General features: G+C 43.7%; 1 protein-coding gene across 4 annotated transcripts in view; it reads right to left on the bottom strand.

Annotated features, from left to right (window-relative positions):
- CRTC1 (CREB regulated transcription coactivator 1) overlaps nucleotides 1-23060 on the bottom strand; it is a 286165-nt gene that overhangs the window by 100243 nt on the left and 162862 nt on the right. For all 4 annotated transcript variants that reach the window (XM_077475938.1, XM_077475939.1, XM_077475940.1 and 1 more), the window contains one exon: nucleotides 301-446. In XM_077475938.1, coding sequence (XP_077332064.1) covers nucleotides 301-446 — 146 coding nt within the window. The remainder of the gene's footprint in view (nucleotides 1-300; nucleotides 447-23060) is intronic.

The following is a 23060-nucleotide window of genomic DNA, read 5'->3' as shown; positions in this document are numbered from 1 at the left end:
AAACAAAGCAGCTGGCCAACCGTGCTTCTTTGGGCACCACGCTTCCTGTTCCCAACTCCAGGAATGCGCAGCACTTTGCTGCAAGGGGAGCCCTCTTAGCATCTCCATCCCCGCACCCGACATGGACAAAGGTTTAAAATCCAAGGGTAATACTGGCAAAGCCCAGCCTTCTTCTAGCTATACCCCTGCATTATTGGATGCGGATGGAATAAAAGTATATGAATTGCCAAAGGACAATATCATCCTCTATTGGACTTCTACTTACTTTTGGGTTAGCACAGGTCACAATAACCTACTTACCTGAGTTATAGGCGAAAGTGGAGATATTGTTGGAGACATCTGTTGAGACTGTTGCCTTCTTGAGTCTGAATTTAGTGACAAGGGACTTACAGAAGGTTGCCGATGTTGCGATGCCCCAGTAACTGTTCCTTGCGTTGTCGTCATTCCTATAAAACGAACATAAAAGCAACATAGTATTAGTAAAAAAAATAATAATAAAAAATAGGGTTATGGAAAATGGATGTGTTGCTCATAAGTTTACATAGCCTGGCAGAATTTATGATTTTTTGGCAATTTTTCAGAGAATATGAATGATAGCAAACTTTTTTCACTCATGATTAATGGCTTCAGCCAAACACTAATCAACTGTGTTCAACAGAAACTACCCAAATGACCCTGATCAAAACGTTTACATACCCCCAGTTAATACAGTGTATTGCCCCCTTTAACATCGACAGCTTAAAGTCTTTTGTGGTATTTTTGGATGAGGCTCTTTATTTTCTCAGATGGCAAAACTGCCCATTCCTCTTGGCAAAAAGTGCTTCTTGGGCTGTCTTGCACGAAGTGCACATTTCAGATCTTCCCAGAGTGGCTCAATGATATTGAGGTCAGGAGACAGGTGGCCACTCCAGAACCTTCATATTTTTTTTCTGCTGTAGTCAATGATAGGTCGACTCAGCCTTGTGTTTTGGATCATTGTCATGTAGGAATGTCCAAGTACATCCCATGCACAGCTTCCTAGTTGACGATTCCTTGGATATCTTTTTATAACTATTTTATGTTATATACACTTCGACTACCTTTTCCTGCAGATCCTTTGAAAATTCCTTTGCTTTCCTCATGACTAGAATCCAGAAAATCAGTGCAGCACTGGATGAGAGATACAAGGGTTTGTCAGGAGTCCAGAAACTCATTTACTTTTTATACACACATACTAATTACAAGCAAACAGATCACAGGTGAGGATGGTTACATTTAATAGAGATTAAACCCCTTTGGGTCAACTAGTGTGCATTTTATCAGGCCAAAATCATCAGGGCATGCAAACTTTTGATCAGGGTCATTTAGGTAGTTTATTTTGCCATTATGATTTAAAAAGAGTAAACAGTTGATTGGCTGAAGCACTTTATTATCAAACACTAACCATGAGTAAAAGAAAAGTGTTATTCATATTCTCTGAAAAATGGCCAAGAAATCAAATTCTGCCAGTGTATGTAAACATAGGAGAACTGTATGTGAAGTCAAGCCAATTAAAACAAAATTGAATAGAAGAACAGAAATTAAGGAGAAACATGGTCTAAATGTGGAAATGCACCCATTATTTAAAATGTAGTAGTTATGTCAAAGATACTTTGAAAATTCACTCCTCACAACTACAAATTTTCCTAATACAGGCACAGGCTGCAGATGTAGGAAAGATGTAGTTTTACACTGTGCAGCCTGTGTTTACTTTAAGCCTCCACTCTTGAAAAATGGAAAATACCCTCAAAGTCATTACAGATAACGCTCAGGCTGGAGATGGCCTGTATTATGGCTTTTCCCTGTGTTTGGCAAGATCAGTATCAAAGTGGAGCACTACGCTGACAACAGCAGGTCAAAGTAAGGGAGTGTATTAGGAAAACTGTTACAGAAAGAAGGAATAGGAGGGATGTGGCTAACATATGTTTCTTCAGAATGTGGGTTTCAATAGCCAAGCCGTTAAATTTAGCGTTTGTAAGGTAGGATGGAATATTGGCCCCTGTGAGCAGGTCTGGCTTTAGTGGGAAGGACCACGGACCCTCTGCTGCCATCTTAACGATTTCGTACCATGAACTCCTGGGCCATCCTGGTGCTACCAGAATTACCGGCTTTCTTTCCAGCTTGATCCTGCAGTCGTGGCAGCAACTGAATAGGGGGAAATGCATAGATCAGTGAGAACTGATCCAACGAGGTTACCAATGCATCTGTTCCACATGCGAGTGGATCCCTTGTCCTGGACACAACGTTGACCATCTTCATGTTGAATCTGGACGCTAGAATCTATGTCCAGGGTCCCCCATCTTTGGCAAACAGCCTGAAAAATGTCAGGGTGAAGAGTCCATTCCCCTGGGAATAACTGCTGGCTACTTAAGTAGTTTGCCTGCCAAATCTTCAATATGGTTCATCTCTCTGCGCTGAGAGACTCTTGGTGCCCCCTTGGTGATTGATATAGGTCGCAGCCGTGGCATTGTCGGATTGGATCCTGACAGGACAATACCTTAACGCGGAAGTCCTGGCTTTCAGAGCCACACTGCCCGAATCTCTATGATGTTGATGGGCAATGGTTCTTGACCACTGTCCCTGGACAGTTACCTTCTCTAGTACTGCACCCCAGCCTGAAAGGCTGGCATCTGTCGTTACTACTTTCCAGATAATTGGTCTGAAGGATTTTCCTTTCAACAATTTCTCAGTTAGTAACCAACTGAGACTTTGGGACACCTGTATTGGCAAGTCCACATGGCGCCGCCTACCTCAGAGACGATGTCCCTCTGCAATATCCGCCTCCCCCTTGTTCAAAAATAAAACTAGTCTGCGCGCGGCATTCAAGTCTGCATTGGAGGAGGTGGCGCCGGCCGTCTTAGAGCCTGCAATGCCATCTGATACCTGGCAGAATGTGCTGCCTGTAATACAAGGCTGGGACGCAATAAACCTGCATGGATCGTGTTCAACAAAAGGCAAGTCTGATATATAAAACTGTGGAAGCCGCCACCACACCTCTAGGGGGGGAGTTTTGTCAGCAGAGGTGTTTAGCTCCTAGATAATGTTCTAGTAAGAGCCGTCTAGATAAAATACGTGCTTATGAACTACTGCTGTACCCCCATTTAGATCTCTCAGAAGAGGAAACGCCATCTGTTCAACGAAGAACCCCCCCCCCCCCTCTGGCTGCTGGGACCACACACGCTGCTATAGCCGGACACAGAGCTGCTGAAAAGCATCGTACCAAGGTATCTAATTTAATCCCCTCTAAAGTAGATATTTTTAAGGTATACAAAGTTTTACATATATGGAAGAAAAAGGCATAGGTGGACTTTTTACAGTTCCTAGGCTTCTACCCTTACCTTAGCCTCGCTGCAGGATACTGCTGTAATAGCAGATCCAAACTTCACCCATCATGGCAGATAGCGTTCGTAAACCTTCAAAGACCGGGACCCTATAATAGGGGATCCACTCCTTTGGACCTGTATAGCACTCCTCAGGAGCAACTTTAGGTAATGTATCAAGACCAAAAAGAGTCCCGATTCCTGGGGTCCAGCCCTCAAAGAGAAGCGTAAAACATCATTCTATGCGAGGCCCAGGTACCATCTTGTGGCCTCAGTGGTGTGGATGGATCATAACATGATGCCGGTTTGTTTACAAGTGATCGCTCCGGCCACGGCCTTGCCCAAGGCCGAGACCGTGGAGCTCTCCACGGATCCCAGCATGTGCCGATACAAGCGGGGTGACCCGTTCGGATCGGTGACGATCCGTTGCACCCCTAATATTTATACTTATTTTTTGGTGGGAAACATACACTGGGTGTTTGCACCAGCTGAATGTATTCAATCATGTTTAAGTGGCAGGGCAAAAGTTTTGTTTGATGTTGTTTTATTTGAATAGAGAGCAGTAGCTAGGATTGCGACTCCCCTCCCCACTTTATCAGCCCTCCTTTTCTTATCATCTAAAAAATCTTCACCCCAACCTCACCCAACTTCCCCCACCACCCAGTTACCTACACTCCTTAGGCGATGGGTATCCGTATCGGCGACTACAAAAAAAAAAAAATATATATGGTATCGATGCAACCGTAGAAAGAACCACGTCAAAGGACTCCGCCCACACAGCGACCATACAGCTGGACCCAAACAAAAACACTAGAGATAGTGTAAAACCTCTTAGGGATTGAATTTATTAAAAAAAAGTATTGCACTTACAAGTGTCCAAGTTAAAACAAGCATTGCATAATGTAAGAAAGGCAGCCACCACAGGACATCCGGACACGCAAAGGAATGCGCAATAGCAGGACCAATGCCTGTTATCGCGCATTCCTTTACATGTCTGATTGTCCTGTGGTGGCCGCCTTTCTTAGATTATGCAATGCTTGTTTTAACTTGGATAGTTGTAAGTGCAATACTTAAATAATTCAATCACTAAGAGGTTTTACACACTCTAGGGTTTATGTTTGGTTTGGATCCGGCTATTTGATTGCCGTGTGGGCAGAGTACTTTGGAACTATTCCTGATGTGGTTCTTTCATACATCCCATTTTGGTATTGGGATTACTACAACAATCCTGTTTGACCCTTAATACAGGGTCCAGGCTTTCTGTGGTGGTGGCAGCTGGTGGAGGGATTTGGATCCATTCGCGGAGTTTGACATTTTATTATGGTCCATTCGAGAGACTGACACTTTTGGACTGTTTTATTTATTTTTTTGATCTACCACGAATTTTAGCACAACACTTTATTGGTTCTTTGCTATATTGTGAAAATCTCACATTTGTGGTGCTGTTTTTTTTTTCCACACTAAATTTTCGGAATAATTTTTTACACGCGGGTGTGCCGTCTGGCCAGCACCCCCTGCCGCGGGGTATATATAGAAGGTGCATGCGTGAGCAACCACCATGCACACAAACCCCCTGGACTCTACAGCTAGCGGGGACACCCGAAACAGCCCCATGTCACCTGGATCAGTCAGGGGAGGCCTCACATCAGCCAGGCTTCATGTCTGAGACCCCCGAACATTCCAAGATGGCGCCAGCTCCACAGTGCGCCATGGAGGACAGGGAGGAGAGCGCAGATCCGGATCTGCAGGCAGCCTCACCACACAGCCCTGCTCTTGTGAGTACATCTCTCCACATTGTTATCTCCCCAGCTTCCACTGATTCTCTCCTGGAGAGAACACTGGATGAGCTGCTGCTCACTCCTCTGAGAGGCATGGAGGCAAGTCCTTCTGTCTCCAATAAAGGACAGTCCTCCCCAACAATTCCTATGGACTTTCCAACCATAATGAGCGCTTTTCTAGCATGCTCTTTAAAGGGCTAGCGCAAACAGCTTCCCATATCACTTCAGCAATACATGCAGACCTCCAAAACCTTGGGTCGCGAATAGATGTCATGGAAAACAAAATGGATCAGACAATTTCTAGAACCAACCAAAACACAGACCGCATGCAGGACTTACAAGACCGCCTGGATACAGCCACATTCAAAATAGATGATTTGAAGAACTGTGCCAGGCGATACAATTTTCGCATAAGAGGTCTCCCGAGTTTGTCAAAGATGTGAATTGCTGCTGTCTGCTCATTCATAGCGGACCTCATCCCTGGTATCTCATAACACCGGTTGGAGCTAGAAAGAGCTCATAGATCATCACTCCCCTCAGTCAGAGCGACCTTCCCAGGGTCAAGCCACACTTTTACAGGCGTTAAGGAAGACATCATGCGATTCTTCAGGGATGTAGAACGGTCCATTCAGGGCAATCCGGTTCAAATTCTCTGTTGACCTCTCCCCGCTCACCATCCAGCAAAGGTGGTCACTAAAACCTCTACTCCATGTTCTGGCTCAGGGAAGACAGGACACTTTGATAAGAAAATAGTGTCCCAAATCACAAAAACTCTTTGAAGCTAATATTCATTTTGCTCACTTATACTTGGTTGTTATTGTTTCAGGGATTTTTGGATTCCCATGTGAGCCTGACATGACTTGCTATACATATGGGGGACTCTGCTTCTGTGGACGAGAAGTTCGGAGACAAGCCCCACTTTAGGGAACCCTCCGAGCTTCCCTAAGACCAGGGGAGACATCCTCAAACTGGGTCAATGTTGCTTATTATTATCCCCATTTCCTCTTAAATAAATAGGGGGGTGTCTCAGGAATGCTGACTGTCCTATCTAAATTCAACCCATCCAAGGGACAATGCATCTGAAGGAAGGTAGGTCTCTGTACAATTACTTAAATACTGCCCATCATGGTCCATGGCTCCAGATGACCATAATCCTAGGCCTATACATACAGCCTCTCAATGTCCAGGGTCTGAACATCCCCCTCCAAAAGATGCAATTTTTTTCAATATTCTAATTTCCAACAGAATGATGTACTTTCTGCTAAAGACGCACTTTTGTTTGCTGCGCAAGGTCACTGGCCTTGCAATCCCCAAAACCCCACAAATTGCCTTGCTGAACAGCAAGCCACCATTCTGAATGCTCGAAGAGTCTCCTAAAACAAAATGACTTTCCTCAGTTTGGAAGCAACCGTTGGTGTCGGTGGAAGCAACTAAGCGAAATATTTCTTGGATTATGGTACATGAAGAGACAGTCAGCATTCTCATGGACACTTCAAAAACATTTGTAACAGTGTGGGAACGTTGGAGCACATATTTATCAACCCTTGTAAACCTCCACACTACGGAATAATCTGTAAATTCCAGATGCACACCTTGTCTTTAACCCTTCTGTCTCTAGCTCTTTTCTAGGTTTCTCTCCTGTTTCTCTCTAAGCCCAAGTTTCTCTTACCTGGTGACCCTTCGTACATGGATCATAGTTAAGGTTATGTAGTTGGATAACTAAAATAAGCTATGATTTGCTTATGTTGACCCTACTAGGATGATGTAGTTTTCCTAACTGAAAGGAACTTTTGGTCTGTTCAAAACCCAATTAAAGTGAGCCGCTTCCTCACTAACGCTATGCTGGATTTATATCTCAAGATGGTGTCTTTGTCTAACATGTTTGCGTTATTTCCAGTTTGACATAGGCGATAGTTAATTTGTTATTGGAATTTATGTACACACTTTAATGTCAATATTCATGCTGTAATGTACCTTATTGTATTTTCTTATAAACACATTGGATGGTCCATGGGATCCTTGAATGCAGGAGTCCCCTCAACCGGGATCGTGGTTACTTTGTTTAACGTGGATACTGGGTGGTCCACGACCGGAGGAGCCGACCATTTTTTGAGAAGGCTTTCCTCAAAGGGGTAACGCACCAGCATGTATTTGGGGACCGAAAAGGTCAGTTGCGGGCGACCCCATTCATTGTAAATGATCTTGTCAAAATAAGTCAGATACGGGAAGACCTTAGGTGAACGTGCTGGCTTGCAGGACCCAAAAGGGACCGGTACATCAGCAGTGGGATCCGCTGGCTCCTGAATCTTCAGGGTATCACGCACAGCTGTGACAAGTGCTCCAACTAGTGCTTTGCCGCACACGGACCCGGACAGGGACTCATCCTCGAGTCTGCGTCAGAGTTCTCCCCAGAGGATGGGGGGGGATGCGCTTTTTAGCACCTTTCTCCGATGTACCGCCTCTATCTTGGCAACAAACAAATTGAGGACCGCCGTAAGGGTGTCCATAGGGACCGCGCAGTACGCAGGTGAGCCGTTTGAAATTGCCTGGATTTCGGGGGAAGAAACACAACAGTTTCTGAAGCCATGCTGACCCTACCATCAATGGGGTGAAAATGTCCTTGTGAGGGCAGTATCTCAGTCTTATCAGTCCTACAGAGAAGCCCTCGGTTACTGGACATGTGGGACACCAGAATTGGACATGGGGGAGATACGCCTGGTTGATTTCTCACCTGAGAGGTTGAAACCCTGCACAGGAAATGCCAGTGAATACACACAGGAGCATGCTCCATTAGATAAAGGGAACAAACGCTGGCTAGCAGGGTACAGTATGCCTTCACCACATGGCGCTTCAACATTTCACAGTGGTTGATAAAAACCTATTACCTTATATTCGCTGAGTATACACAGAATCATTGTACCAGTGACTTACTCCCAGACATGTGCAGGCACAAAATGAGGATCATGCAGGACGCTTATTTCTGAGGAGTTACCCCGAAAGAGGGATGTATTCAGCACCATATTGGGGGAATAGGACCTGCAATGGGTGTTAATGGAATGGACATCAATCTCCTAGGGAACAAACTCTCAGCCGCAGCTTCAGACAGTAAGCGGGGCTTTGTTGCTCAAAGGGAGATTAATGACATTCTTGATAATATTCAATGTCACATAAATACCCAGGTAAAAGTAGCTCAAGATTTTATCCGCCATTTTAAGAGGTTAGTAGATAGTGTGGTGATACAGGGCAAAAATACGTCATGTGCTCTGGCATGCATGCAGGGACAGGCGGAATTATCAACCAACATCAAGCTGATTTTACAGTCCCTGTATGAGGGGCAGTGGCCTTATGAGTTAGCATCACAGTTCAGTAAGATTTTACCAAAGCACATCTCTTACACTAATCCAAGGTGGTGATCGAATGCCTGGATGAGCTGTACTAATTTGGATGAGAGATGTTATGCTTCCTCATTGATCCCATATACAGAAGTGCAGACTCAATCTGTGTATTCTGTGAGCTCAATGGGCTTGCTGACTGAGGATTTTACTTTGTTGCATCTGAGGCTAACTTACCCACACGTGATCAGAGAAGATGGGGGCTGGAGGCAGGTTGATATTTCCCTCTGTCCGAGGCATGACCAGGGCACTAGGGCAGCCATCCAAAATTGTGGGGCCCCTTACACAGCTTTAGGCCTGGGCTCTCCCCCCGCCAAGCCTGACCACCAACATTACCCAGGGTCCCGCCCAGTGGCCGTCCCACCAAATCTTCCCTCTAGCCACCTTAAGTCCTCAGCCTCCCTCACACCTGTACACTCCTAGCACCACTCACATGTGTGTATATGACAAGCACGTACACACAGAGACATGTACACACACACAGGCATGTACAGACATACAGAGACATGTACACAAACAGAAATGTAGACACATAGGCATGCACACAGTCACACACACAGTCACACACACAGCCCCCCCTGCACAACAGCCCTTACTTTTAAGGCATGCCTAGTCCCAGCTCTTGTTTCCATATGCAGAGGGCTGCACAGGCAGGAAATGGCCAGAGGTGACAGCAAAGAGCCCAATGTCAGCTCATGACAGAGCAGCCGCCTTCCGACTCTCACACATACAGGAGCATTCACAGAGCTCCTCTGCACCCAACCCTGCCTTCTCACATCCCTGCCAGTCGGCCAGACCTGTCCAGACGCTGGGGCCCCTTACAAGTGTATGGGCTGTACCCCCCTGATGGCGGCCCTGGGCATGACCATGACATCCTTTGTATGCCAGGTCAATACACGTGGTGAATGAGAAATGTTGGGATGATGCCTCACTCTGTGTTCTGGATGGGGAGAACACTGCCTGGAAGGGAACACCGGTGTATTATTTGGGACAAGGAGAGTTTCTTTGTCCTAAAAAATACCACTGTAACTTAATCATGGAATTAGGAGGTTCGGTGAACCTGGCAATAGCTAGAGGAGCATGGGGTACCCTTGGCGGTGTCTCTGAAATCCAGACACGGGAATGCAATTACGTGGACCGCATATTGCCAATCTGTCTGGATGTCAACCATAACCGCCCTGTTAATCTGAGAGCCCTGAATCTTGGTATGGGAAGGAAGATGCAGGAATGGTTAACAGATTGGGATAGAGATGAAAGCCTTATGAGGATGCTGCAGCAAGAGAGTTAATGATACTATAGCCATCTACCATGATCAGAATGAAATTGAGGCGGTAGTGCATCAACTAGAAAATGATGTGGGAGGGTCTTGGTGGGAGGTGATATTCGGACATTACAGTAAGGCCAACATTATTTTGAATTATTTGATACATCCAGTGGTAGTATTACTCATTATTGCAGTTTCGTCATTGGTTCAAGTTGGTATGTGTTGTTGGACTCGACATTTGTATAGGAAGGTCTCGCATTTATCTATGCAAGTGGAGGGACGAATTGACGTTAAAGTCTCTTCATACACGGTAGAGGCTTTGCTGCCAGTTCAGAACCCCCGAAATACCACTGATGTTCCAGAATTGTGATAGAAAAGGCCAAACCTGCCTAATCCCGACCCGTATTTAAATTGAGGAGTTATAAGAGGTTGGGAGCGGGATGCATAATTTGATGGATCCTAGGTATATACTATGGTAATGGGTTGATTCATGTTATGGTATAGTGTGATAAATGTGTATTTTAGGCTAGTAATATGGGGAAAGGCCCTCTGAGACTATCTGAAAGCTGGTTGATATGTTGCTCCGAATGTGTGCTGGTGAATGAATGGACACCCCTTGCCTGTACTGCATCCCGTCCTGAAGATATCGGAAAAGAGAAGATACAGGAGACACAGAATGGTGACATGGAAACCGTCACGGAAGAGTGATGTTGGTGTGTCACCGGTAACAAAGTGGCACGTGTGGGGAAGCACAACGCAGCAAGACCCTTATGAACTGTTCCATAGGAGCCGTTTCTGACGCACATGTGGAAAAACCACAACACAGTAAAACAGTTAAGGACTGTTCCATAGGTACTGTTTCAGAAACACAGGTTGGGAAGTGACACGTGTTAAGACATGTATGGACTGTTCAACAGGAGCCGTGTCTAAAGAAGGGTGATAAGTGGCCTTTAGGCACAAAGCGGTTTTATGCTGGAAGTCGACGTGGTCAAACGTCATTTTTGGCACATTTATACATCTGTTTCCTATTCCCCAAATCAGCCAGGCCTCCGTGGTTTTAAAAGGCTGAAGCTAATTAAGCCTCTAAGAGAATATGACAATACAGACTCTGAGCCATCAATGAGATTTCCCGATTAGCTGCTCTGCAAGCGATCAAAGCGCCGGACAATACTGACTCTGAGCTGTCTGAGAACTCCTGATTATCTGCTCTACTTGCGAACTTCAAAGAGAACCTGACTGGCAGAGATAATTGACGAGTTGAGACACAGAAGATCGAAGACCAAGATTTGACCCAGGTCGGACAGTGCCGATTCATGAACACTGCCCCCAGAGGCCAATTATGGCAAGACAGTCAATAATATAACCTGTTGAGGAAAAGCCCCAGAGATACTGTGATTAATCCAAAAATAGAGTTGGGCAGGCAATGGGAAGAGGTTTGGATAACCACTAGGCCTAATCACTAGGCGTCCGCGCTATAGCTGAAAGACTGCTACAGCGCTGACTCCAATTGCCGGGAGGACATCCTCATGTTTACTTCCCCAATGCGTGCCACGGCGGGCGTGCATCAGGGAAATTCTGTGTTGGCCGTGTCCCTTGGCCTACAGCACACATCAGTGCCACATATTAGTACCATCTGCCATCAGTGTTAGGTGTCATTGTCCTGGTGCTCTAGGGCCTTCAAAAGTGTAATAGGTAGTCAAGAAGTTAGATGTGTAATTTATGCTCCTAAAACATGCGACGGTGCTCCCTGCATGTTGGGCCTTTCTATGTGGCCAGGCTGTGAAAAAGTCCCACACGTGTGGTATCGCCATACTCATGAGTAGCAGAATTTGTTTTAGGGTGTCATTTGTGCTATGCACATGCCATGTGAGAGAAATAACCTATTACATTGACAATTTTGTGGAATAAAAAATTACATCAAAAACCTCCTGGCTTGTTCGGGTCACAAGTAATTAGATAGGCCATCAGTACTTCAGGTGTGACCAATTTTTTAAGATTTGCACCACAGCTTGTAGACTCTGCAACTTTCACAAAGACCAAATCTCCACTAATATGGGTTATTTTTACAAAAGATATGTAGCAGTATAAATTGTGGCCAAAATTTATGAAGACAAATTTATAATTTGCAAAATGTTATCACAGAAACTGAGAAAAATTTGTTTTCTTTTTCAAAAATTTCAGTCTTTTTTCATTTATAGCACAAAAAATAAAAACCCCAGAGGTGATCAAATACCACCAAAAGAAAGCTCTATTTATATGAAAAAAAAAGGACAAAAAAATAATAATTTTAATGTAATTGTTCTTCAACGTGTGAGAGCACTGAAAGCTGAAAATTGGTCTGGTCACGAGGGGGGTTTAAGTGCCCAGTTGCCGAGTGGTTAATATATTCCTATTTTGTTGGGAAATAAATGTAACTTTGTTTAGTAAGGGGATGCGTTTGTTATATCTCAGTGCTTATGAGACTCTCAGACTAGCTAATTTATATAGTGATGGGCAAGTTAATACATGAATGCAATAGTTATATAGGATATATTAGATTGTATAATATTGCTCAGGTTACATCATCAGTGTGCTTGGAAGCAATCCACCATTGTATTATATGCATCAGTACATTCTCCTAATTTGTTTTCTACAATGTCAATCCTTTCCTCTAGGTGTTCAACTTGGGGGTTTAATGGACAAGTGGACACGTTTCTGGATATGTCAGCCTGTAAACCTTGTTTAAATGAGAGAAGCATCTCTTCATGTATGGTCTGAAGCAGGTTAGTCTGAGGTGGGATAGGGAGTACTGAGTGATTAGAGGTGTCTTCCTCCTGCAGAGAGGAATGTCTATTTTTACTTATTGGGTATGAAAGGAATTTTGGCACACAAATCTGTTTAGAGATTTTAAGTCCAGAAAGGGGTGGATTGACCTATTTGTTTTGGGACTGTGAAAGTTTAAACAAAAACATCTGAACCCTGTCTCTGCAGGATCTGGTACAACCACCCCTCTGACTGAAGTTGGTGCAAAGCTGGCAGTAAATCTTCCCATTTTTCAGCTGTTTGCAGATTGGATGTATTCCTTTTTGTACCTCTGAAATGACAGACTGGACTCAGGTCTTGGACATATCATAACTGGTGCAAATGGCAATAAATGTGCCCCTGCTCCAAGGAGTGGGGCACCCCTTCATTGTGAGGAGGGCTTCTGAACTTGAGATCCAAGAAGTGCCAGAAAAGGAAATCAACCCTGGATTTTAATTTTGGCTAGGGGAGAGCAAAGGAGACCCTTTTACTGAGTAGAGGTAGAAGCTGTAGGAGTATGAGACTTAGGCTCTTTCTTATGGGGCAGGAGTACCTTTCCCTCAGTGACTTCCTTGATGAATTTATCAAGCGATTCCTCTTACAAGGGAGACGTGTAAACGATGCCTCTTACAAGCAGCTTCAGCTGACCAAGCGTTAAGCTACAGAATCCTGCACATATGGAAAGAGATAAGATACATTCCATAGACTTGGCAAACTACAGTCTCTAGGGTAGGCAACCTTTTGAGAATAGTGTGCTGAAAAATGTTTCAAAAGAAATTGAGTGTCAGTTTAAAAAAAAAAAAAAAAAAAAAAAAAAGTCAACTTCACACTCTTAATCACAAAAAGGAATTTTTAAAAAGCAAATAAGCACAGCTTACCTGTAAAATCCTTTTCTTTTGACGTACATCACGGGACACAGCCATAGTAATTACTATGTGGTTATAGTCCACCTTCAGGTGCTGGACACTGGCACACCCTAAACAAGAAGTTGCCTCCCTATACAACCCCTTCCATACCGGGAGCATCTCAGTTTTGTAGCAAATCAATACATGTGTATATTAGAAAGAGGGGCGGGACCTCCGTGTCCCGTGATGTAAATCAAAACTAAAGGATTTTACAGGTAAGCAGTTATAAAATAAAAATCTTTTTAATCGTACATCAAGGGACACAGAGCCATAGTAATTACTATGTGGGATGTCCCAAAGAAATGCCAACTGAGGGGAGGGAGACAACAAATGCAGGGCACCATGTGATCAGAGGACTTCTACTGCTGCCTGCAGTACACTGTGCCCAAAGGAGACATCCTCATGTCTTTTTGCATCCACCTGATAGAATCTGTTAAATGTATGGATTGAAGACCAAGTTGCGTCCTTGCAGATTTGAGCCATGGAGGCTTGGTGATGCACTGCCCGCGAAGCACTAACAGCCCTAGAGGAGTGTGTTTTGATTTGAGAGGGTAGAAACTCTCTTTAAACCATAAGCTAGAACAATTACTTGTCAAATCCATTTAGAATAGTTGATTCCCATGCCTCCTGTCCTCTTTTTGGGCCTTCAGGCAATACAAACAAAACATCAGTTTTCCGAGTCTGAGCAGCAGTCTAAGTAGACTGCTCTCACATCAAGAGAATGTAGTGATTTTTCTTCCATAGAACAGGCTCCCGGGAAAAAAAAAAAAAAAAAAAAAGATAGAATATCCTGGTTTAGATAAAAACCTGATACTACCTTTGGTAAAAAGTTAGGATGAGGACGCCATACTGCCTTATCCTTGTGAACAATAACATGGCTCTTTACAAGAAAAAGTTGCCAATTCTGACACCCTTCTTGCAGCAGATAAGGTTACCAGAAAAAAAAATTTCCATGTCAAAAAGGGACCAAGGGAATATGTCGTATCAGTCCAAAAAAAAGGCTGTTTTGTAATGCTGGCAAAAACTAAATTCAAGCCCCAAGGGTTCAGGGGTGACCAAACAGCGGATTAAGCAGCGTTAGCCTCTGAATAAAGTTACGAACCAAGGAAAGAAAAGCAAGTGGTCATTGAAATAATACTGATAAAGGAGAGACTTGTCCTTGGAAGCACTCAAGGCCAGCTTTATTTGTCACCCCATCTGCAGAAAGTCAAGGATTCTACCTTTGACCTATTTCCTGGGGTAGATAGTAGCTGGATTGCAAGGAAAAAATAGAAAGGTCTCTTTAGTGTTGGTCTAATGCCCTAGTTCCTGTTAAGATTCATTGTATTTAACCACCCTAGCTTTAGAAATGACATATTTTATAGATGGATGTATTTAGACATTAATTTTGGTCTTTGTAAATGGTTAATTCCTTATAAGGTTATTATGCAAAAGAGGGTCATTAAGGTCATTTATGTAAAAAAGAAATAAATTATTTTTAAGTTCTCCATTGGATAGATCACCCTTGCGGGTTAATTTCTTAAGTGAGAGATACTAGTAATTATTTGATATATTTTTTATATATTTTTATATATTTTTTATAGTCTAGCCGTTTTCTCTAGAACTTCGGATGTTCTTCCCCGCATTCCAGTCTGTGACTGGATGTGACGAACATGAGGGAGTTGTTTTTTAATAGTCTCGGATACCTGTCTCGCCCTTCAGTATCTGATTGGATGCTGGATACGGGGATGACCAATAAGGTGTCTACTAGTTTGTTTATTTTTCTATGTAATGTGCAGTACGTAGAAGCGTGACACCGCCGCTGAAGACGTCAATGACGAAACGCGTTCGACGGAGTTACGCTTACTACGTCATTTCCGGGTCGCCTACGGTGGTTGGAGCGCACGCTGCGTATCCACCAAACGGTACCCGCTGTTTATCTGGAATTCGCGCTATAAGGGCTCTATCCTAAGGGGACTTACAAATATTGGAGCTGTCTAGGTGAACAGAACTAATCCCGGGACATCGCTCGGAGCGATTCTTTTTACTCGAGATTGTTTTTTTGCTTGTTTTTCCTGGGACAGAGTCAATAGCGTGTTTTCCATAGTTTGTGTTTGTTTTTATTATATATATTTTTTATCCTGTTTTTTTCTGGATTGATACCGGAGAAGTGGATCAATAACCCATGGAGTCTATGTAAAGTAGATCTCTTGGTGGACTGTGTTTCCATATTTTCATTTTATGAATTTTGTTTTTTATTCTTTTTGTGGAAATAAATTGCTTTTTTATATACGGATTACACTATGGAGATTATAATTTCTTTCTTATGAGGATATAAATGGAATTCCCTTCTGGAATACGAATGATCACAAAACATATGGGCTAAGGAGCTGGATATCGTCAGATTTGGTTTAAAGGCGAATTACCCCTGCAGGGGTGTATTCTTCTGGTGAGTGGGGTACCTTGTGGGGGAGCACGGAAGTCACTTTGAAGATTGCACAACAAGCACTAAAGTCACTTTATGAACATTCAATGCTGGATTTACACTATTGAAGATTTTTTTGGACAATTGGACACTATATCATCACTTTTATTTTTATTAATTTTATTTTTATATTTTTATATTTTGAGGTTCACTTTCTATATATATATATATATCTTTATTTACAGGTGTATTTTTTATTTATTATTTTTTATATTTTAATATTTTTATTACACGTTTGCGATTCACTTTGGGTATTGGCTGTGTCATATTTTGCATCTTAATTTTGTATTTTCATATCAGATTTATTATTTAGTTGATAGATTGTTGGTTATAATCACAATTTAGCACTGATGCGATTTTAAGGTTAAAGTCGCATCAAGTATCACTCTCTGTCATTTAGTTTTTTCTTTACAGGACTTATATATGATTCTTTTTTCGGGAATTTATATTGAGTTTTTAAATACGGTTATAAATAATTACACTTGCCACAGTCGTGTTCAAGTCGCAATAGGTCAACCTGTGCGACTGCACACGATTCTGGCAGAGGTTGCTTGTTATTTTTTCTTGGACTGAACTGAAGTGAGTGGGTTCCAAAGGATTACATTGTCATCTGTTAAAGAGCAATTTCCTTTATCTGGTTGTAATTGGATATATGAAAACTACTAGCTGTGAAATAGGTCGGTGCTTTTACTGGGCCTGCTGGCATTTTTTGACTTTTTCTCTAAAGATACATCCTTTTTAGTATTGAGAATCAATATTCGTCCGTGTTAAATAGGTAGCGCCAGTTACCCCGGTGGTTAAGTTGTATTTATTGTTGGAGAAAGCCTAATTGGGGATTTTCTTTTTGTGGGGGGGCTGCAACCTATAATTATACATATATACTTTTGAGCCCACCGCCTGGCTCTGTCTATCCAACACCCAGGGTTGATTAGCGCGGTTTCTTCTACTTCTATACTATTTCCTGGGGTGCAACCTCTGGTTTCAAACCAGGAGACACATGCTTCTCAGACTCCATAATATATAATTATGGAGGCCCGCTCCCTTGCATTAACCAACATAGAAGCCACTGAACCTGACAGCCCACGTTTCTTCAGAGTGTGGGTCTCAATAGCCAAACCGTTAAAATTAGCGCTTGTAAAGTAGGATGGAATACCGGACCTTGCAAAAGAAGGTCTGGCCGTGGTGGTAGGGTCCATGGGTCCCCTACTGTCATCTTTAGGATCCCTGCATACCAAGATTTCCTGGGCCCTGCTGGGAGGCCACAAGAATCACCAACTTCCCTTTCTGCTTGACCCTGCGAAGAAGTCGTGGACACAGGCAGAATAGGAGGGAATGCATAAATCAGTGAAAACCAATTCCACAGGAACAGCAAGGCATCTGTTCCGCATGCTAGAGGATCCTTTGTTTTTGACACAAGGTTGTCAATTTCTTTGTTGAACCTGGACAAACAGATCTGTGTCTGGGATCCCACATCTTTGACATATTGACAGGAAGATATCGGGGTGACGGAACCATTTTCCCGGGAACTGCTGGCGACTCAAGTAGTCCGCCTGCCAATTTTCTATTCCTAGAATGAAAACTGCCGATAGGCAAAGTACATTGTTTTCTGCCCAAGACAGGATATGATTCACCTTTGTCTGGGCCGCACAACTTCTTGTGCCCCCCTTGGTGATTAATATAGGCCATTGCTGTGGCATAGTCGGGTTGAATCCTGGCAGAATACCGTAAACTGAACATTCAGGCCCTCAGAACCAAGTGCTCTGCCTGAATTTCTAGAATGATAATGGGCAAGGTACTTTCTGATCTGGGCCACTTCCGTGGTAACTGAAGGAAGAATTTTTCCCTTTGCGGATTTTTGGATATTAACCATAAACTGAGGCTCCAGCGTACCCAGTTTACAGTACCTGATATTTCCAGGTGGTCCATCAGGGTGCTAACCAGGCCAGACCCTGCTTAGCCTCCAAGATCAGACAAGATCGGGAACTTTCAGGGTGATGTGGCCGTTGGAGTCCGACACATTGGGAATCTAGAGCTTGAACCCTTTGTTCCAAGCCAATAGGATGTTTTACAGCAGTCTCGAATGAAACTGAGCATAAGGAACGGCCTCGAATGAAGCCACCATCTTTCCCAACAACCTCATGCAAAGTTGAATAGAAGAATTCATCTTGCTTCTACCACCTAAATCAGTTCCTTTATGGCTTTGATCTTTGCCTGGGTCAAGAATACCCTTTTCTGGGTGTACCTATGATCAGACCGATGTATCTTAGTCCTTTTTATGGTTTTAAAGATGATTTCTCCTAGGCTGAGAAACCAACCTAGATATTCCAGGTAGTTGAATTTGGTGACCATACTTTGGTCTAAGCGGGCTACCGACTGGAATATCAAGAAAAGAACGTCCAGGTTAACCATAATCGTTATACCTTGGGTCCTTAATATGGCTAGAAGAGGGGCCAGAACTTTTGTAAACACTCAAGGTGCATTAGCTAAAGCAGAGCTACACACTGAAAACAAAGATTTTCCACCTTGAAAACTAGATACTTCTAGTGCGCGAAGAAATAGGCATTTGGAAGGTATGCATCATTGACGTCGATTGATGCCAAAAGTTCTCCTCCTTGTAGGACAGATTGACTCCATGCGAAAAAAGAGTGGTTATATTCAGGAAATGAATTTAGATTTTTTTGAGATCCAGAATGTCCATTTGGATTTAACCAAACGCCGACCTCTGCTCTTACATGGGGGCCACCATGATCACTTTTTTGGCAAAAGATGGTCCAATGCTTGAGAGAGACTTTTTTTCTCTGGATCCTTAGGAATGTTTGATCTGAGAAAACAAGGAGACGGGACCTCTTGGAACACCAGTTTATACCTTGGAGCTGTTGAAGAAGCCCCCCTCTTGACACTCTTTCTGCCAGTTCCTTGAGAACTGCAGAAGAATTCCCCCTATTGAGCGAGCCTCATAAGGAGGCTTCAGTATGTTGTAGGTTTCCTGCGCCAAGACCTCTTTTGTCCTTGGGGTTAACCCTGAGGATTACCTTTTGAACCTGACAGCGGAGGCGTCATGACTGCCTGGAGGCAGATGGCCCTGGCACAGAAGGAGCTTTAAAAACAAAAATACATTTACTCCTTTTCTTAAATGGCAAATAGGGTACTCTTTCCACTAGTATTTCTTTGGCTGTATTATCCAAAACATCCCCAAATGGATGTTTCACCGCAAAAGGTAGACTAGCCAGGAGCTTCTGCATGGTGCTTAGTGAAGGGCGCAAGGTCTAGGCCTGCTGAGCAGGATAACCTTGAACACCTGTTTAAACTGGTCTCTCAACGATTAAGCAATTACTGTGAGCGTAGGCTGAGACACTCAATCTGTCAGAAAAGGTTTTTGTTTTTTTTCATTTATTTTTTTTAATAGGAATTCCAACGTTTTATCCTTTGGATCCCTAAGCATTTGAGCATTGTCTGTCAGACAAGTCAAGCTCTTATTCACAGAGGATATAACAGCATTAATTGCTGGTATACCCTACTTAGTGAATTTCTTCCACCATAGGATAAAGAGTGAAAACTTTTTAGGAGGGAAAATAATGCTTATCTGGGTCATCCTCTCGGATACAAAAAAAAGCTTTTCCAACAATGAATGGACAGGAAAGGCATGCACAGCTTGAGGAGGCTTTAGCGAACCCACTCAGTTAAGGTTAGATAAATGTGCAGCAGACCATCCAGCAAGAAAATGCACCATTAATCTTAAGATTGAAACAGCCGATTCTCCCGCATTTGACACCTCAGAAGAGGAGTCATCAGCCTCACCACGGTCCCAAGGGAATTAGTCTTCTCCCACCCCTAGTTCCTCAGTTTGAGGGTCTTGGGCAATGGAAGAGAACCTGTCGCATTTTGACCCACACTGGGATGCGATTAAAGCTGCTAAACTGTTTTTTTTTAAATCTATTATTGCTGAGGAAAAAATATCTTTTTAGTAAAATAAACAGGGGCTGCAGTGTTGAAAAAAGCTGCAAAACATTTCATGGCCCTGATGCTCACTCTGACCAGTCACTCTCTCACAGGGGAGGATGCCATTTGTAGAAATGAGTAGGCTTTACAGATCTTGAGGGAGACCCCTTTAGCTCTTTTTTGGGGGCGTTTCAACCCCCCCCCCCCCTTCTGAAATTAGCCCTATGCAAAAAATAGAGGTACTACCTGAAGAAATCACATCCACTGCTTGAGAAATAGTCAGTCACTGCTATTAATGCTCAGCCTGATGCAAATAGCAAATGTGTCAAATAGGAATGCCTGTGTCACCAAAACCTCTTTCATGCTCCCCTTTGCTCCTATGTCTCTCTGATAATTTTGCAGCCAGCACAAATGGAGTTTTTTTCAAAACACACTCCCGTGTTGGAGGACGCCAACGCTGTGTCAAACCCCACCCCCACCTTGCATCATGCCCCCCCCCTTCTCTTTCAAAAAAAGTTTACCCGTGCCAGCAAGGGCTTCTGATGCGACGGGATCGGCTTCTGAGTGAGGCAGGGATGGCGTGGAGGAGACCTGGAAGCCGAGCTGAGTAGGGGCAGTGAAAGAAAATGGCACTGCCGATAGTTTTCAGTTCACCCCTATACTCAGCCTTATGAAGAGTGGAAGAGTTCAGCCCAGGTGGGGGTGTCTGGAGGAAGCAAACCCCCCCCCCCCCCACAAACTTATCGGAAGTCTGCCTGCTAGCCGGAGGAAAAAAAAGTCTGCTGCTTCTGTGACACAGTGTGATCTCTGAGCAAAGCATGAGAAGGTATGTGCTCCATACAGCCCCCAGTGGTGACAGGCATGACAACATTTACTTTAACCACTTTCAGACCGGACCAATTTGCTGGTCAAAGACCAGACCACTTTTTGCGATTCGGCACTGCGTCGCTTTAACTGACAATTGCGCGGTCGTGCGACGTGGCTCCCAAACAAAATTGACGTCCTTTTTTTCCCACAAATAGAGCTTTCTTTTGGAGGTATTTGATCACCCCTGCGGTTTTTATTTTTTGCGCTATAAACAAAAATAGAGCGACAATTTTGAAAAAAACGCATTATTTTTTACTTTTTGTTATAATAAATATCCCCCAAAAATATATAAAAAAAACATTTTTTTCCCTCAATTTAGGCCGATACGTATTCTTCTACATATTTTTGGTAAAAAAAATTGCAATAAGCGATTATTGATTGGTTTGCGCAAAAGTTATAGCGTTTACAAAATAGGGATAGTTTTATAGCATTTTTGGGACCATTGTCATTTATACAGTAATCACTGCTATATAAATGCAGTGATTCCTGTGTAAATGACACTGGCAGTGAAAGGGTTAACCAGTGGGTGGCAGTGTAGGGGTTAAGTGTTCCTAGGGGTGTGTTACTAACTGTGGGGGGGTTGGGCTTTCATTTAGTGTACACTGATCTCTGCTCCAATCACATGGAGCAGAGATCAGCGTCACTAGTTGCTAGGCAGAATGGGAAAATGTTGTTATACAGCATTTCCTCCATTCGGCCGCTCCGTGAGACGATCGCGGGGATGCCCGCGGCGATCGAGTCCGCGGGTCCCGCGACCGGACTCACGGGGATCCCGACCAGCGCGGGAGCGCGTCGCCGGCGGCGCGCTCCCGATGGCACGGCGGCAACGAATATTGGACGTACATGTACGCCAATATGCCTGCCCGTGCCATTCTGTCGACGTACATCGTCGTGCGCTGGTCGGGAAGTGGTTAAAGGAGACATTTCATAAGAAAAGAAAAAAAAAATTCTTAGAAAATGCCACTTAGCTTTCCCGCCATAGGGTCTTCTGTGGTAAAACCAACAGACCCAATCTTCACCCTTCACGGTTGGTTCCATTAAGAAACCTTCAGGAACCGGGGACCCTCGGGGAACCCACAATCCTGTATCTGTAATAGCACCCCGCCAGTAAAACTTTATGGCCTTCATACCAAAAGTACTGGATCCCGGGGTCCAGCTCCCTAAAAAGAGAAGCGTTTATAAGCAAAATCTCGTTTCTTCTGATACGAGGCCCAGGCACAATTCAATTTGGCCTAAAAGATACTTTGAATGGATCCGGCTGCATAGCTAGCCCCAGGAAGGATTTCCAGTTGAGCTCAGCACAGCACATCTTCACTCGTGACCAACAACTTAGACACTGGCAAAAAAACGGAGATGCTCCCGGTATGGTAGAGGTTATATAGGGAGGCAACTTCCTGTTTAGGGTGTCACAGTGTCCAGCGATGTACAATTAAAGAAAAACATCCTGCACTTTCACTCCTCAGATCAGCCACAATTTCTGTACCTTCAAACCTCAGATCACTGTAACCCCCCCTGCTCATCTGTCCCTCCACTGTAACCCCCCCTGCTCATCTGTCCAACCCCTGCACATGTGCCCCACCACTGTAACCCCCTGCTCATCTGCCCTACAGCTGTTCCCCCTTTCTCATCTGTGGTATGTGCGATATGCAGAGCGGTGCAGGGAAACAGAGATGAGATAGCTACCTGTCCTGACACACTGATGCCTGACGATTTACCCTTCTCATCCAGCCCAGATCCTTGTATGCGATGTTACATACAAGCATCTTGAATGGACACACGTCAGGGGCATTTTCTGAAAGCAGTAGGCATGTGTGCAAGGTCATAAGTTGGGCACTCCCAGCTGAGAAAGTGCAGCACACAACAGCAAAAATTGGGTGTGATGTTCATTGCACTGAATATTAACTTTGGATTAAAAAGACGCAGGGTGCAAGGTTTCAGTAGTGACGCAAAGGTTCAGGAGTAAGTTACACAGAGTTCACGGGCTGGGCGTAGGTGATGCAGAGGTTGGTAGTAGTAAATGACGCAGAGCTGACACAAATATATACACACACACACACACACACACACACACTGAGTACATCAATTCCTTTCAATGAACAAATGAAAAAAAGAACAAGGGGCTTGTACAAAAAAAAAAAAATATAAAGTCATTTTAAAAAGTCAGCAAGGTAAATGACATATAGATAAGGATGTGGCAAAGGTTTACCACCTGTTCTTACCACACAAAATTAAAATGCTCAGCGTGGTAGAAGAACAGCAGCAAATAAAAAACTAACAGGTAGCTAACTATTTCAACAAAGTTCCCAGAAGCTCAACAGTAATTCCACAAACT

This window comes from Lithobates pipiens, unplaced genomic scaffold (assembly GCF_037356315.1).
Source record: "Lithobates pipiens isolate NorthernLeopardFrog02 unplaced genomic scaffold, aLitPip1_a1.2 Scaffold_13, whole genome shotgun sequence".
In the NCBI taxonomy this organism is placed as follows: Eukaryota; Metazoa; Chordata; class Amphibia; order Anura; family Ranidae; genus Lithobates; species Lithobates pipiens.
This window is presented reverse-complemented; position numbering and strand designations above follow the sequence as displayed.